Below are 14,804 nucleotides of genomic sequence, written 5' to 3'. Positions count from 1 at the left end.
TGTCCACAGCTGTGGCGTGCCTCTGCAAAAAGTTTTGTACTCATTGTACAATACAAACCAAAACCAAAAACCAAAAACAAGAACATGACTATCTGAACTGCACAGCCCCATCTTGAGACGGAAATCTAAACAATCCAAATGGCATTAGGAAAGAGCTGTCTCGTGTTTCAAGACAGAGTGGATTTATTTTATTTACCATTGAAAAGACTAGAATCCCACACAAGTTTAAAATGCTGTTGTGCTACCAAATGATCAAATTACTGATTAGCATGAATCCCAGTTGTGTTTCTGCATATTTGGCAGAAGCTGTTTTGAAAAGAGAGGAGGGAGATAAACTCGTCCTTTAGTCTGAACTGCTTTTAGACTGAGATGCTGCCAACCGAACAACCATGCAGTAGTGAAGGAAGGACAATGTCTCCCTCTAGTGGACTGACTGTTGTGACAGCGGAAAAAATGGTCTAATTTTTATGTATAAAGGTTTCCACTTTACGGGGTAGTAAATGTAAAGTACACTTACTGGAGCATTACAGAGAGAAGTAAGATTTTAAGAAGACATATTAACTAACATTTTAGGGAGAAACTGATAGATATTATGGTGTTGCTAACTAAACAAGTGAGTCAGTCCTATATTATGTTGTCTTGGTGTTTTTGGGCAGGGGTCCTCAGCAGTCCTTAGCATCTCTGGCAGGTTGTGTATATCTGTGAAAAGAAATAACTCCACTAAGAAGATGATAAACTACCAGAGCTGACACCAAACAGCTAAAGGTCTACATCAGGAGTCCTGCAGGACAATGGTAGGAGCGTCAGAGTGTGAGTCAAAACTATTTCTTACCAGCTAAATATCTATCTTCTACTCCTGAGAAAAAGCTAACATTAGCATGGATTAGCAACCCTGTTACTGTGATTAGAGTAGGGTTAGCAAACAAGAAATAAAACATTGAGTAAAAACGGTACCATTGATGTGTAAGCTGAGCCAATCAAGCCTTTGATAGTTTATTACCTATTATTGATATATATGTAGCACAAATTTATTAAAAAAAAGGTTAATTTTTCCAAAAATTTGAAGCACAAATGTCCTCCAATTCTGGAATAACCCATAACGCACTCATACATCATAAATAATAACATGCCTCATTACAAGATGATTTTCATGATGTAAACAAAGCTATAGTGTGTCATGCGGCTGTGGATCTGGTGACGAAGTAGCGCCAATTGAAAGGTCGTGAGTTCGATCCCCGGTCTCTCCGTGTGGCAAAGTGTCATTGGACAAGACACTTCCGGTGGGCAGACTAGCACCAATGGTCAACAGGGTGTGAAATGTGTGTGCATGGGTGGATAGGAAACGCTGTGAATTACTCAAGACTATTTACTGATTTCCCCATTTATGCATCATAAAAATCAAATGAAAGCAATGAGTAAGATGGTACCAACACGATGAAATGTTTTCCACAACTTTAGGGTGCGTATTGGATTTTGCTGTTACATTTTCACAGATGATTGATTCAATTCCAGTCTTGTACAGTGCTTCTATGGAAAGTTAAGTCTTCACTTGGACTAGACCAATCCTATTTATAGTGCTGAAGCATCTTAATCCCAGTATAGGGCCTCTGCTGGAGGGTTTACATGTAAATGATCAGGCTTCATGTGTTACTCAACTGACAGGACACGAATATACAACTGAATGTTTATTGCGTAGACCTTGGTAATGACATCCTAGAATGGTCTAAATAAAGTCAAGACTGAAGACATCTCTCCTAAATCATAGGAATAATCTGAAGGGCACTGGAGTTGTTTTCTGGTTCATTATTCACGTTTAGAAAAACAAAACCTAACCAAATTTAGCAGAAAAGCTTAAACTATATAGTTAAAGACAATTGAACCAAACTGCAGTATTTAGATCGCAGCAGCCAATGAAAGACTTTAAGCAGAGCAGAGCGGAGGTGACCCACAGTCATTTTGCAATTTGTGAAACCGGGAAGTACTTTGCATGTGATTTGGCCAGATCCTTGCTACTCAACAATGCAGAGGCCAGTTAACACTGTTAAAAAGGAGAAACCTTTATTTTTTTTTTAAAGACCATTAAAATAAATACTATACAGAATCCAATGTAGAAAACTTGATACACTGTTTCTGTCTCAAAAAGGTTAACAATTCAATAAATTCATTTTAAAAAATAGCACTGATACCAAACACCCCATGATGACAGGCATTTTAAAATGAGAGCTTAGAAAGAGTTTCGGTGGCATGGAGAGGGGGTATAATCTCTATATACTTAATCATCTGTAATTTGGTCCTTTCACGTCAGATACTAACACCTCCCCCAACATTGTGATGGTAGGTTACAAAATGTCACCACCACCTTGTGGAAAACTTAATTTTCTTCAAAAATAAAATCAAAATGAACAAAAATGTCAAAGACTTGGAGATTCAAATCTCACCAGGACACCTGGGTCAGAACTCACCGTTGGTTTTGTCTCCAAATGACTGTGGCCAGTCAGTCTTCAACTGAATGCTACTGCACGAATGACTGTACAAGTAAATGAGAAAGTACAACAGCCATAAAAGCATATAAGAAACAGCAGTATAAGGATCAAAACGGTAAGCCACTCATTCATGATGGATTTTACTATACAGGTCTTTATTGAATACGCCCTGTAAACTCTAGACCCCCAAACTGCTGTTCTTAACATGATCACGGATGTGTGTTGAAGTCAGTTTAAGTACACTGAAGGCTGTTTAAATACTGGTCTGGTCAGATGCTGCACTTCCCATTTCAATTTTGAACATCGTTGTGTTGAACCCAAACTGAACTGCAGTGCAAACCACTCATCTCTAAATTAACCAACAGTGCAGCACTCGCTGTGCAAATCACTGCCACATTTCACAAAAGCTGCAATCATTGTGTTAGCATTGTATCAGCCGAGTTAAGTAATGATATATTGTAAAGTAACAGAGCAGGAATCATCTTTGTACTTTCAAAAAGAAAAAAAATAAAATAAATGTGCTCTTGGAAATGTGGTTATGGTTTGGAGAAGGATTAGCTGAAGGGCAGATTTAGACGCCGATATGAAACGAAGGACTATGGCAGGCAGATGAAGCAGTTCAGTAAGGTAACCCTTCCGAGATGGACAGAAAGTACTGGAAAAGCTTGGATGTAAAGTCATGGTGCAATTTAGCAAAAGGAAGTTTTTAGAATTGAGATCATATAAGAAACAAGATTTTACTTCTAAAATAAGCAGTTTGAGTGGACAAAGGGCACGTGGAGTCGTCTAGATCAGATCAGCCACATTCATAGGCATCTCCTCAATGGTGGTGTTGTAGAATGTTTCAATGTCCCTCAGGGTTCGCTTGTCATCTTCAGTCACCATGTTAATGGCTACTCCCTTTCTTCCAAAACGACCACCCCGGCCAATCCTGACAAAAACAAAAAAGAAAAGAAAAACAAAATAGTGTCACTGTGCATTGGTCTGTTACAAGAGTATTTGGAAGATTTGTTCATCTCTAGAAAATGGGATTTAAAGTTTACAAATTGCATGTGTTTGCATCATAAAGCAAGACAATTGTGGGCGGTCATGAGAAGGCTGAAGATCTTGTACGAGATAATTTGGTATTTTTGTTGGCCTATTAATACATTGAAAGGGCTACTTTAGGTCCACCACTGTCTGCAGTCACTCTGTGGTCTTAGAAATGTCTCTCCAGCATAGAAACAAGACAGAAGAAACCAACAAGGCATCACCACAAATCAGAAAATTAGCTACTCAGAGCAGCTAAGTTACAAGGCAGCCACAAATAACCTGAAACGGAGTCTGGAAAATAATTGGTAACACTTTGAGATATGGACTTTAGTGGACAATAAATGTGAGCATCCCAATTTAATCACTCCTTATATCAGCCGATCCAATAATCACATTTGGGTTGATATCTCTCATGAACGTGTGTCCAATTGTTCTATTCCTTAATAATGGACAATAACTGACAAAAGCCTATTCCGTATTTGTCTCCAGTCCGTGGTGAGCAGCACTCAGCACTACAGTTTGACAGTGGTGTCTGCAGAGTCAAACAGAGTTCAAAGTAGGGCTGGGCGATATGACCAAAATTTTATATCCCGATACAATATACATCACGATATAGCATATTTTTCAGGTGATAAAAACAGTTACTCGTGTTAGAGTCTGTTGTTGGGACCGGGCAGCGGCATACCTTACAAAGTACGGTAGTCTGATCCTTGTCGGTCTTTTTAAATCCAAACCACTGCCATATGACAGAAGTTCCCCCTCTTTTAGGTACAAGCTCGTCGGTTTGAGCTGGTTGTTCGTCATCTTGTTGTTTAGATTGTTCTTCTGAGTCGAGTCCACCGTCTTCCTCCATAGCTTTTTAGGTTTTAGCCGCGTACAGTGTTTCCAACTCCTCAGTAAGGAAAAGCGCTGTTGGCTGTCCTAAAAGTCGCTAAATTACATCATCTCCTAATTTGCATATTTCCCAGTTTGCATGTAATTGTAATCAATGTTGTAGGAGAGAGGAATAACGTTGTGGAAGAGACCAAAGAGTGATTATAAAAACACCCAAAATATGTTTTTTCACTAGAGGCTAAATGCTGTGGTTTATTTTAGTACGACAGTAAAGAAACATTTTCATTTATATTCCGCTCCGCAAGTCTGGATTGGGATCTGTAGTGACTGCGCATGCGCGATTCATCTGTCGTCTGGCCGTGGAGTGATGCGTCCTCTAATCAGACACTGGGACTGCTGCGGGGTTACTGGCACCTGCTGCTTGTTGAAAACAGGAACTGCAGAATGATCTGAGTTTTTCTGTCGGTGTCTCCAAAACGGCAGAAAAAGTTGCTAGTCGTTTTTGACAAAAAGTCGCTAGGACGCTTTGGAAAGTCGCTAGATTTAGCGAGAAAGTCGCCAAGTTGGCAACACTGGCCGCATGCCTGGGCTTGCCGTATGGCATGTTGGTGACATAAAATACTGCTGTAAAGCATGTTTTGCGACACTGATATAAACGATAGGATCTTCACATAAAACGATAGACATTTTCTATCGTCATATCGCCCAGCCCGAGTTCAAAGTGTTCTGTAGTTGGAACTTCAAAACTTTAACTTCCTTATTCCTTTGAAGGGCTTAAATTGTGACAGTCTACTGTCAACCTCATCTGCTAAACAGGGACCAAAATCTCCCCGTCTAATGCTGAGCTAAATGTTTTGACCAAAGTGGTGTGACAATTGAGTTAACATTACAAGATGTCCACTTGTCTTGTGAAATATGCAACACTTTCTCAACCAATACCGAGTTTGTTTTTCTTAAATGGCTAATAACAGCTCCAAAGACATTTTGTGTGTTCATTTGCATTAAGTTCCATCAACCTTTCTTGCCATACCACCAAGCAAATCTTTACAAGTCAGTACAAACGTAACATAACTTGCTCTGGTATGAAATACAATACACGGGCTAAAGACATACATAACACACAGAGCTCATGTTAAATGACAACCATATAAAATAGTCAGCCAGTGAAAGGTGTTCTTGTCACTCGGCCCTGAAAATGAGCCCTGGAGTGTGCAAGTAGAGAGATGTGTTCAGACAAACTTCTAGCTTCTGCTACTCTGCCAAGCAATGCAGGACTGGAGTAAAGAAGCACATAATGTAATCTGAACAATATAGCATGACAGAAAACACGCAGTACGAAAAAAGGGCAAGCCGTTTACATTTCTGCTTATGTTGGTTAGACTATCATGCCCCCAAGTTTGCATACTTTAAGACTCTGGAACCATGGATACTCACAATTTAGATTTTCCCCTGAAAATGTTTTGGAATCAAGGCTTGATTGAACAGGTAAGAAGCTAGCAAGTACATTATCTGATGACACAAACATGGCAAACCAAAGAACCACTCATGCAACATTGTGAATGGAAAAAATTCAAAGAAACCTTTGTATTAATGGAAGCAGTGGTTTATCATCTAAATCACCATATCATAGACTGACTTTGTAAAACAGGAGAAAACCAATCTAGTTATGTCACTGAGCTGTGTTTTACCTGTGGATGTAGTTTTCCCTATTGGTCGGCAGGTCGTAGTTGATGACTAGGGACACCTGCTGAACATCAATACCTCTGGCCTGAGGATGAACACAGCAATCTTTAGACATCGCACCAAGTCATTCATGTAGACATTTGCTTCAGTTCGGGGTTGTAATTCAGCTTTTAGGGGTAAAAATAAAGCTTTAGGAGGCAGAACACCCAATGTCCATTTAAACAGTGTATTTTAAAATTAAAATAGGAGACTAAACTAATAGTTTTGTGTTATGACTCACCACTATTTCAGTTCTCCATTTCAGCTAACAGCAGCTCAGATACATACCCAACTCTTTAACATCAACTATAGGTACGATGAATGTAATCTGCCAATTAGTTGTAAATCAAGGATCTAAACCCAGCTACAGTGGAGGGCAGATAAGCTTCTCTACCAAGGAACATTCAATCCTTCGCCAACACTGCAGATGGAAGGAGAGGGAACCTTGGACTGCACAGTGCACAAGTAGACACAGTGATCTTCTGACCTATCCACAGAGACAGAAAAGGCTGTTCCTGTACATACCAGCAGGTCAGTGGTAATAAGGACCCGACTGGAGCCAGAGCGGAACTCCCTCATGATCAAGTCTCTTTCCTTCTGGTCCATGTCACCATGCTGAAAGAGAAAATTTGAGGTTACGACAGTGAGAACTGATCCAGACAAAATGAGGGAAAAGGAGAAAAACAATTACACAGACTGTCTGGTACGAAACACAGAAGCTGAACTGCAAAATGATCAGTATTTCAAGGTCTTCCAGAACATCCTGTACCATGAAAAGGTGCTGCATTAACAGACCTGCCAACCTTGGCGAAATATTTTGAGTACCGCTTGTGTTGCGCGGCTTTTTTGCAGACTACTTTGCACGCAGTTACTTCCACATCCACCATCGATTAAAAAAAAAAAACAAAACAAAAAAACACTAAAATGACATTTATGACTAAAACCTCTGCTTTTTCATTGGTCTGTTGCTCTCTCCCTCCCTGACATCTTCATCTGGCATAGTGGCAGGGTTGTTGCTGCAAACGATTTTGTATTGTATTTAAACTGTAGAAATAATTCCTTCCCTCCTCATACAGGCCTGCTGTATCTGATTCTTACCCTTAAAATTAGAGAAAAACAGTGAGGAAAGTAACTACATTTAGGCCTACTCATAATCTTACAGTAGCTAGCTTAGCTACTTTATTCTATCTCACACACACAGCTCGCGCTCATGTCGATAGGAAAAAAACTCTGCTTATTTCCCCGATACGACATCGTATTTTCAACGTGAAAGTAACGTTATTAACAGTACATATTTGCCAAAAGACACACACACACACAGAGACACACCGTTTTAACTGCCAGCTGCTGCGGGTGGGGGCACAGAGAACGGGGAGAGAGGCGGAGGGAGGCAGAGGACAGGAGAGAGCGGGCCAACAAGGGTTCGGCAGACTCGTTATTCTCTGCTACTCTATGATGATTGGTTGAAATTGTGCCACTGCACTGCTGCATCCTGTTGTCAGGCATGAGTATTGTTGCACGTCCACATTTCTAACAGCACTCACAGATGTCTGCAGCTTTTTGAGTAGTTTAATGAGGCGGAGCGTACCAGCGTATTTTGATGTCAAATTGTGTACCTGCTACGCAAAATGCCTACAGGTTGGCAGGTCTGCACTAAACAGTCAGTGGTCAGGACATTTTTTATTTTTTTGGGCAATTTCCAGTCATTACTGAAGAGCAATTGAGAAGTGCCAAGAAATATGCTCAACCAGTCAGTTATCTGGGTGTATGTCAGCTGATTTTGCTATGCCATTTTTTCTGGAAATGCTTCTCAAAGTCCAAACATCCAGCTGGATACATTTTACCAGTAGCTAAAAATTATTATACATACAATAAAATGGGCCTCAGACTGAAGGCATCCTCTTCACTTTCTGATAATGACACCTGCAGGTTCTTACCAGAGCAGAAACGGTGAAGTCTCTGGCGTGCATCTTCTCAGTAAGCCAGTCTACTTTCCTCCTCGTGTTGATGAAGATGACGGCTTGTGTGATGGTAAGGGTTTCGTACAGGTCACACAACGTGTCCAGCTTCCATTCCTGAGGAAGCATACGGTCACAGATGGTTCTGGTCAAGCAACATCCCCTCTAAAGATACATTGCATTGCCAGGTTTCTGGTTCCATTAGTGTTTGCTTGCTGTATAATGTAATGCCTAGGAAATCTTTGAATGCAGATGATGCAGCCAATCAAACTACTATCCATCAGGTGTGCTCATGACTCACTAGTAAGGGGGCCACTTGGCACAATTATGCATTGGGACTCATGGTCAGGTCCAGTTCTGAATAGTACACGCCTCACTACTGTCAGTATAATAAGACTTTAACAGGATATGACAGCTATATTTCTCCAGCAAAATACTTAAACGTCATAAAAACTACTGTGTGATAACTGGATTTTAAATGCTTAAACAGTTCCTTAAACTGTCTTGTGTAATTCAAGAAAAATATATTTTTCTGGCCTGATTCAAAAAAAGAAAATTATTGTATATCAGAGCAAAACTTTCCTAAACTGGACAATCCGTTTGCCTACTTGACATTAAGTTACCACGCCCTAACAGCACTAATGCAGAAACATGTATGTGGAGGCAATAAAACGTCCAGAATAAGCCGCACTCAAAACGTGGTCCGTTTCCTCACCTCTTTTTCCACATTGATGTAGAACTGGCGGATGCCTTCAAGGGTCAGCTCCTCCTTCTTTACAAGGATTCGGACAGGTTCGCGCATAAATTTCTTTGTGACGTCCAAAACGTCGGCTGGCATGGTGGCTGACAGTAGGACAACCTAAAGACAACAAACAAACAATAAAAAGGGTGTTCCGACTACACTGCACTTAAATTAATTCTGCTAAATGGAATCTTTATTCATGCTTTACTTAGAGGGACACAATATAACCGGCACCAACCTGTGTGCTGCTTGCTAGTTTCTGGAAGATCTCGTAGATCTGGTCCTTGAATCCTCGACTAAGCATCTCGTCAGCCTCATCCAGCACGAACATTTTGATGTACTTAGAACCTGCAAAGAAAGTGAATGCTACATTAATAATGCTGCACATGTACTTTGTGGATCATTTCAGAGGCTGAACTTAACACAGGCGGGGTTGTGCTTTCATATTGTGACCTCTATGGCCAATGTGGCAGAATCTAAAACAGGAAGTGGTAGGAGCACATTTCAAACAACCAGTAGCAAAGTAGTGGTGGCTTTCATCAGTTTTAGGTCCAACTGTCTCAAAATTTAGCTCACTAAAGGTGAAATCATCTTGATTGCAGTCAACCAATTTTAGCTTTGAGTCGTGGAAAAGTCCAACATTTGCAGGTTAGAGACAGAACACTGCAGCAACAGCGTCAGTGTTACTCACAAGCAATGCATTAATCAACAACAAGTTCACATTAGTTGAATTTGTGCTCAGATGTGCAGTGATCTCCAGCTTTAATTCCTGGTGAGCTCCATAATTTAGCATTCAATACAACAAAATGTGCTACACTTGTAAATATTTCCACTAAATAGCAAAACTCCACTATGTTTTTGCTATGTGAATGCCTTGCTAATAAAGCCCAATGACTAACATCACTTTTAGGAACTGGTGCTGTATTCAGGAGTAATGTATGTATGATCATGTCTCTGGGTCCCTGGTGTCCTGAAAACTCGAGCCAGCAGAACGCCAACCAGAGCAACAACACACCAGAGGATTACAGAGTCAGTTGACACGCATGGGTTTCATCATTATACAGCAAGGAATAACCGCGGCGAAAAGCTGCCTAAATGCAATGGAAAAACATCCTCCGTGCCCGATTCTGCATTGCATTTGACGCTAACTTCCACAGTAACTTACAGAGGGTTTTGCGAGTCAACATGTCAAAGACACGGCCAGGGGTTCCCACCACAATGTGAGGGGATTCAGCCTGCAGCTTCTGGACCTCACTGCGGATGTTGGTCCCTCCGATACAGGCATAGCAACCGGCTCCCATGTAGTCGCCGAGGGCCAGCACCACCTTCTGGATCTAAACAAAAAGGTGAAACATCCGTCATGTATTGCATCTGTGTTCAATGTATTATAGCATAACAGTCACGGGGTAATAACAATAACATTCAGCGGCAATAACAGCAGATTTGGAAGTACCAGTGCATTGTTCCATTCATAGTAACGTGCTGCTATCAGGGTAGTAAAGTTGCTCCAGTCAGCTGCATCATGTCTACAGCAGACTAGTTACCTAAAGCCCGTTTCAGGTCACGTTACTACAACATCCTCCTGCATTCTTCACAAAATAAATAAATGCTACCAGCACAAAAAGGTGGTTCTTCAATGTTTTAGCTACTTTAACAGCAAAGTCAAATGTCATTCTTGTTAAGAGTCACAATTTATAGAAAAGTTCCTTCAACAGAAAGGAAGATGTCCAACTGGTAGCCAGGTATCATGGCAGGTGTTTGAGAGATTATTTGAGAAGTTGTCCAAATGAAGAGTGTTTAGGAACCAGGAAGATTAATTCAAAGTTCTAATTTCTCAACAATTCCAGGACCAACATAGAGCACCTGCAAAACAAGACAGACAGGGAAACGACCTAGATGATGAGTTTTAGAGGGGCTGTACCTGCTGTGCCAGCTCCCTAGTTGGAGCAAGGACCAGAGCCTGAGTGGCTTTCAGCTCGACATCAATCTGCTGGAGGATGGAAATGGCAAAGGTGGCGGTCTTCCCAGTTCCAGACTGAGCCTGAGCGATCACATCATAGCCTAAAACAATTGAGAAAAAAAAAACCAAAACATTTCCACAAAGTTAGAATCAGCACTACGGACCCCGGAGGCTTCAAACATTGACCTCAATCATAACCGATATTTCCAAATCTTTTGCTTTTTATTAAATAATATTCAGTAAAGACTTCATTGAGGCACGAGTTCTCTCCAAGCAGGGCCATTTTAAACCACATGACCAGAAATTATGCAACAGGAGCCGCCGAGCACAATGTGTACAGTAGAGGTTGATGTCCTCAGTCACATTAAGTTCTCTACTTCCTTGTTAGATCCATTATTTGTCATAAAAACTAGGTATATTCTATATTTCCATGATGCAGCAAGAGCAGAAGAGGATCTAAAGCCTCAGGTGTGTTTGCATGTACGATTGTTTCCCATGAGAGAAACAGAAGAAAAGAAGGATTAGGAATTGTATGCAAGTTTTTAAGTTAATAGTAACTTGGAATGATGATATGCGACTCTTGTGCTATTCAGCATCCCCACTGTCATCACTACTGCACAGGCTACAGTGCTGACAACAGTGGGGAGAGTACGCAAACTTGACTCGCTATACCTTCGCATGGCACAGCAAATCGGTGTCATGCAGCTGGCTTTAACCAAAGCAGATAAAAAGTTGCTTTGTAGCCTCCAAACATGGTCAGAGTGACAATGCAAGCTGATGTTTTCCTCTGAAAATAAGGGATTAATGTAGCCGATCTACATCACGGTTTGCTACTCGCTTCTGAAGCCGATGTACAACCTGTTACACTAATCTCATGACTCATCTACTACTACTGTTTGCAAACAGACAGGAGACACTCCCCACACCTCTGAATATTCATCTAAATAAACTCATTGACTCAGCGTTCATAATTCGGTCAGGCATATCCCTTATAATGTGAATTTGTGGAATCATTTTTAATCCCTTCAGCTTGAGGCAATGTCTTTAAGCTGGTTTTCTTACCCACAATATAAATATCTGAATTTCCAAAATCCAATTACATTGCAACCAACCACTTCCCAAATCATTCACTATTTTTTTTATTTTCTCATCTAATACTGACTGTGACATTGGTCATTTCACAACTTGAGGGATGTACGGCAGGTATGCTTGAATTTTGTACATTATTCTTATAATTTCTGGGGAAAAAAAACTCACAACTTTGGCTGGCCCTCCTGTACAATTACAGAATGACTGAGCGGTGCCTTTACTTACCCTTGATACAAGGGATAATGGCTCTTTGCTGGATAGCAGAAGGCTTCTCAAAACCATAGGCGTAGATTCCCCTGAGCAGTGCCTCACGCAGGATCATTTCATCAAAACTGTCCACGATCTGGTTCCAGTTGCTCTGAATGGGGAAAAACAGTGAGCAACAAACAAAATGTAAGCATGTCTGAAGTTACAAGTTAGTTTAGGTATTTTGATCACAGGTTATTAGTTTGTGGAGTACTGTTTTGAAGCCTTGAGTTCAGCAGAGCATCACGCTGTTAAACAGGTCAACCCAGTAACTGAGCTCAATGGATGTGTAAATGACCAAATGAGAACAGGGGCATTTCTTTACGGGCATTTTATAGCCAAATATGTTGCCACCTGCAGGTAATTAGAAATACAGATTCAAGGTATTTCTGCATTGGCTTAAACCAGATTCTCCATTAACTTTTTATATTTCAAAAACATCTTAAAAACCTGACAAGTAATGTCAGTTGGCTGGTTCCCAAATAATGACATCTTGAAGCCTTAAACTGATTGTAGTGGATTTTAATCTTTACTACACAGGTATAGAGAACTTACCTCAATGATCCCATCTGGCTCCATGCCCTCTGGGCCATTGTCTCTGTAATTAACAAGATATTACAATCATTGGTATCACTCCTTACAAACACACCACCTCCGTGCTTTATCAGAGCAAAACATTCTCCGACTGAATGTAAACAAGTTAAATTAATCCATCCACCACCCATAGTGAAGGGAACGGAAAAACACCAGTCTTCAAGATTACTGCCACCATGTTGTTATGAATGTGGATGGAGGAAGAAAAGCTTGACTTGCAGCTCATAATCCCTTTGAGGCCAATTCCGTGTGCATTTTTAACTGCTTATAACCAATTTCGTGCTTACGTGCCTCATCCCTACTGCTACTATTTTCTAGTATGCTGGATAGAGGCTATTATAACGGTATGTCTATTATTTCGAGTGCTGTAAAGCAAACGCCTTTTCAGCAGTCCGCCATTTCTCCTACATGCATTCAAGATGGTCGTTTCTCATCTCGGGACTGGAAAAAGACAAAAGCGGGTCGATGGATATAACAGCCGCAGCTTGCCACGTCGCAGAGTCCACTAGTGTACAAACGGACACGTATTTTCGGGATAACACGAACTATCGATATGCTGGATTGTGACGTGGCTCGAAAGCAGAACTTAAAAATGTGAAGGATTGAGCCAAATGTCGCCGCGGCCTGCTACCAGTTAGCCACAACCAACAGGCCCCGAGCGCCTCCGGACGGCCTTTTAATAAGACACTCAAGCCGCCAGATCCCTTAACGATACTTTCCATAACCGTAAACTGACCGTTATTTACCAAGCTCGGCATATACAGTCTCGTACGGCAATATAAGGAGTAAAACTTCTAACGTTATCGAATGACTTCCGCTAACACTATTGTCTAAGCACCCGCTTAAACTACCATGACCATGTGCTCGCATTTAACGACACCAAATACCAAAAGGTATTCGCATCGCTGGTTCGTAGAGGTTCCCGGTACAGTACGTCAAATCCCAAATCCAGCACCTCCAATTTATTCTGAGCTTTAATCTTGAACTACTGACGAAAAAGACATCAGAAATGGAACTTAGGCCCAGACTAGGCTCATTCACGTGCTACTCAAGGCGCCGGTAACTATTACATTCAATTCAGTCAGGTTCAGGAGCAACAGCGATCAAAACCATCCCACGACACCTGAAATCACCCTGTAAATACTTTGTAAAGCGAACATAAACTTTAAACTTATGATGCCAAATCCAACACCCGGGTTCACCGTAATAAAATGTAAAGCCAGTGGTCGTTAGCCTCAAGCAAGCGACGGACAGGCCTTATCGTTTATTGGCCACAGAAACATCAGCACACACCGCTCAAATTCCGGATCTCGAAAAGTGGTCGAGAGTAAAATCTAACAGTCATACGTAAAAACGCGAATCGACGGCTAAAACACACTCTCATGCAATCCACGTGTGCTTTTCCTTACCTGTTATCATATTCAGCCGACATTATTTCAAAGAAAGAGGCTGCGGCAGAAATGTCTTATATACTGTGAAACACACAAAGACGCTCTCTCATTGAAGCACACCGCCGTCATTTATTTGCAGGCCCGCCCATAGAGAGCTGCAATTGGTCGGTTTGTACGTCATGTATAACTGGGCGGATCGTGACGATCGTGACGTTCATCTTAGGACGATGCTGCTCAATGACGTACGTCATTGATGCTGCTTACCATAAGACCCGGGAGGCGGGTTTACAGTTTTAAAGAAACATTCTGAAAGATAGCCTATTACTGTTAGCTGTAACCATAGACTGTATGGCTGTAACGAAGTTTCCTGTAGGCCACAATTGATTAATCATAACGGATCGATACCGTCATTACAGTGTTTTAACTGCTGCTGTCTTGATATGATCAATTCATTATCAGCAGATAGAAATTAAACTAAACCAATGTTCCACCACAGAAAACTGTTCTGATAAATGTGTGTTCTCTTAGCTCAATGAATGAAAAACAAATTAGTTCTGTGGACTGTTGTAGCGGTTTCTGTTCATTTCACTGAGAAAAACATCTGATTCTTTGTCTTTCAGACACAGTAGCCTTCCTGAGGTCTGATCACCATAGCATAATCATCACAGTGAACCACAGATACTTATTGCTATTAATTAATGTTAGACAGTGCAGACTGTTTAGCAAAAGCAATGTATCAGGGTCATTCCAGAA

The 14,804-nt window shown here is 41.0% G+C and overlaps 1 protein-coding gene and 1 non-coding gene across 3 annotated transcripts; both read right to left on the bottom strand.

The window, feature by feature from the left end:
- Positions 1–2,036: 2,036 nt before the first annotated feature.
- On the bottom strand, positions 2,037–14,182 carry LOC110963211 (eukaryotic initiation factor 4A-I). 2 transcript variants are annotated; one of them, XM_022211451.2, is made up of 11 exons: positions 14,070–14,182; positions 12,622–12,664; positions 12,046–12,178; positions 10,693–10,832; positions 9,937–10,105; positions 9,010–9,119; positions 8,745–8,888; positions 8,009–8,146; positions 6,597–6,686; positions 6,038–6,117; positions 2,037–3,414 (listed from the first exon to the last, which is right to left on the bottom strand). In XM_022211451.2, the coding sequence occupies exons 1-11, from the start codon at positions 14,090–14,092 to the stop codon at positions 3,270–3,272; spliced, it is 1,215 nt and encodes a 404-aa protein (XP_022067143.1). In that variant the 5' UTR covers positions 14,093–14,182; the 3' UTR covers positions 2,037–3,269. The 2 variants fall into 2 exon arrangements, with proteins under 2 accessions (XP_022067143.1, XP_022067142.1); XM_022211450.2 differs by lacking the exon at positions 14,070–14,182 and adding an exon at positions 13,069–13,109.
- On the bottom strand, positions 9,693–9,833 carry LOC127532517 (small nucleolar RNA SNORD10). Its single transcript, XR_007939934.1, has one exon. It is a non-coding gene; the product is annotated as a small nucleolar RNA SNORD10 (small nucleolar RNA).
- Positions 14,183–14,804: the final 622 nt, after the last annotated feature.

The sequence above is a fragment of the Acanthochromis polyacanthus genome, chromosome 23, assembly GCF_021347895.1.
Source record: "Acanthochromis polyacanthus isolate Apoly-LR-REF ecotype Palm Island chromosome 23, KAUST_Apoly_ChrSc, whole genome shotgun sequence".
NCBI classification, from domain to species: Eukaryota; Metazoa; Chordata; class Actinopteri; family Pomacentridae; genus Acanthochromis; species Acanthochromis polyacanthus.
The sequence above is the reverse complement of the archived record's forward strand: the minus strand, read 5'-3'. Positions and strand labels throughout refer to the sequence as shown.

Coding starts and splice junctions, on each gene's coding strand:
- LOC110963211 (XM_022211450.2), bottom strand. CDS start 13,094: ATGAGAAACGACCATCTTGAATGCAT. Junction 10,106..10,692: donor CTAGGGAGCTGGCACAGCAG/GTACAGCCCCTC, acceptor CTTTTTGTTTAG/ATCCAGAAGGTGGTGCTGGC. Junction 6,118..6,596: donor TTATTACCACTGACCTGCTG/GTATGTACAGGA, acceptor GTTCATCCTCAG/GCCAGAGGTATTGATGTTCA.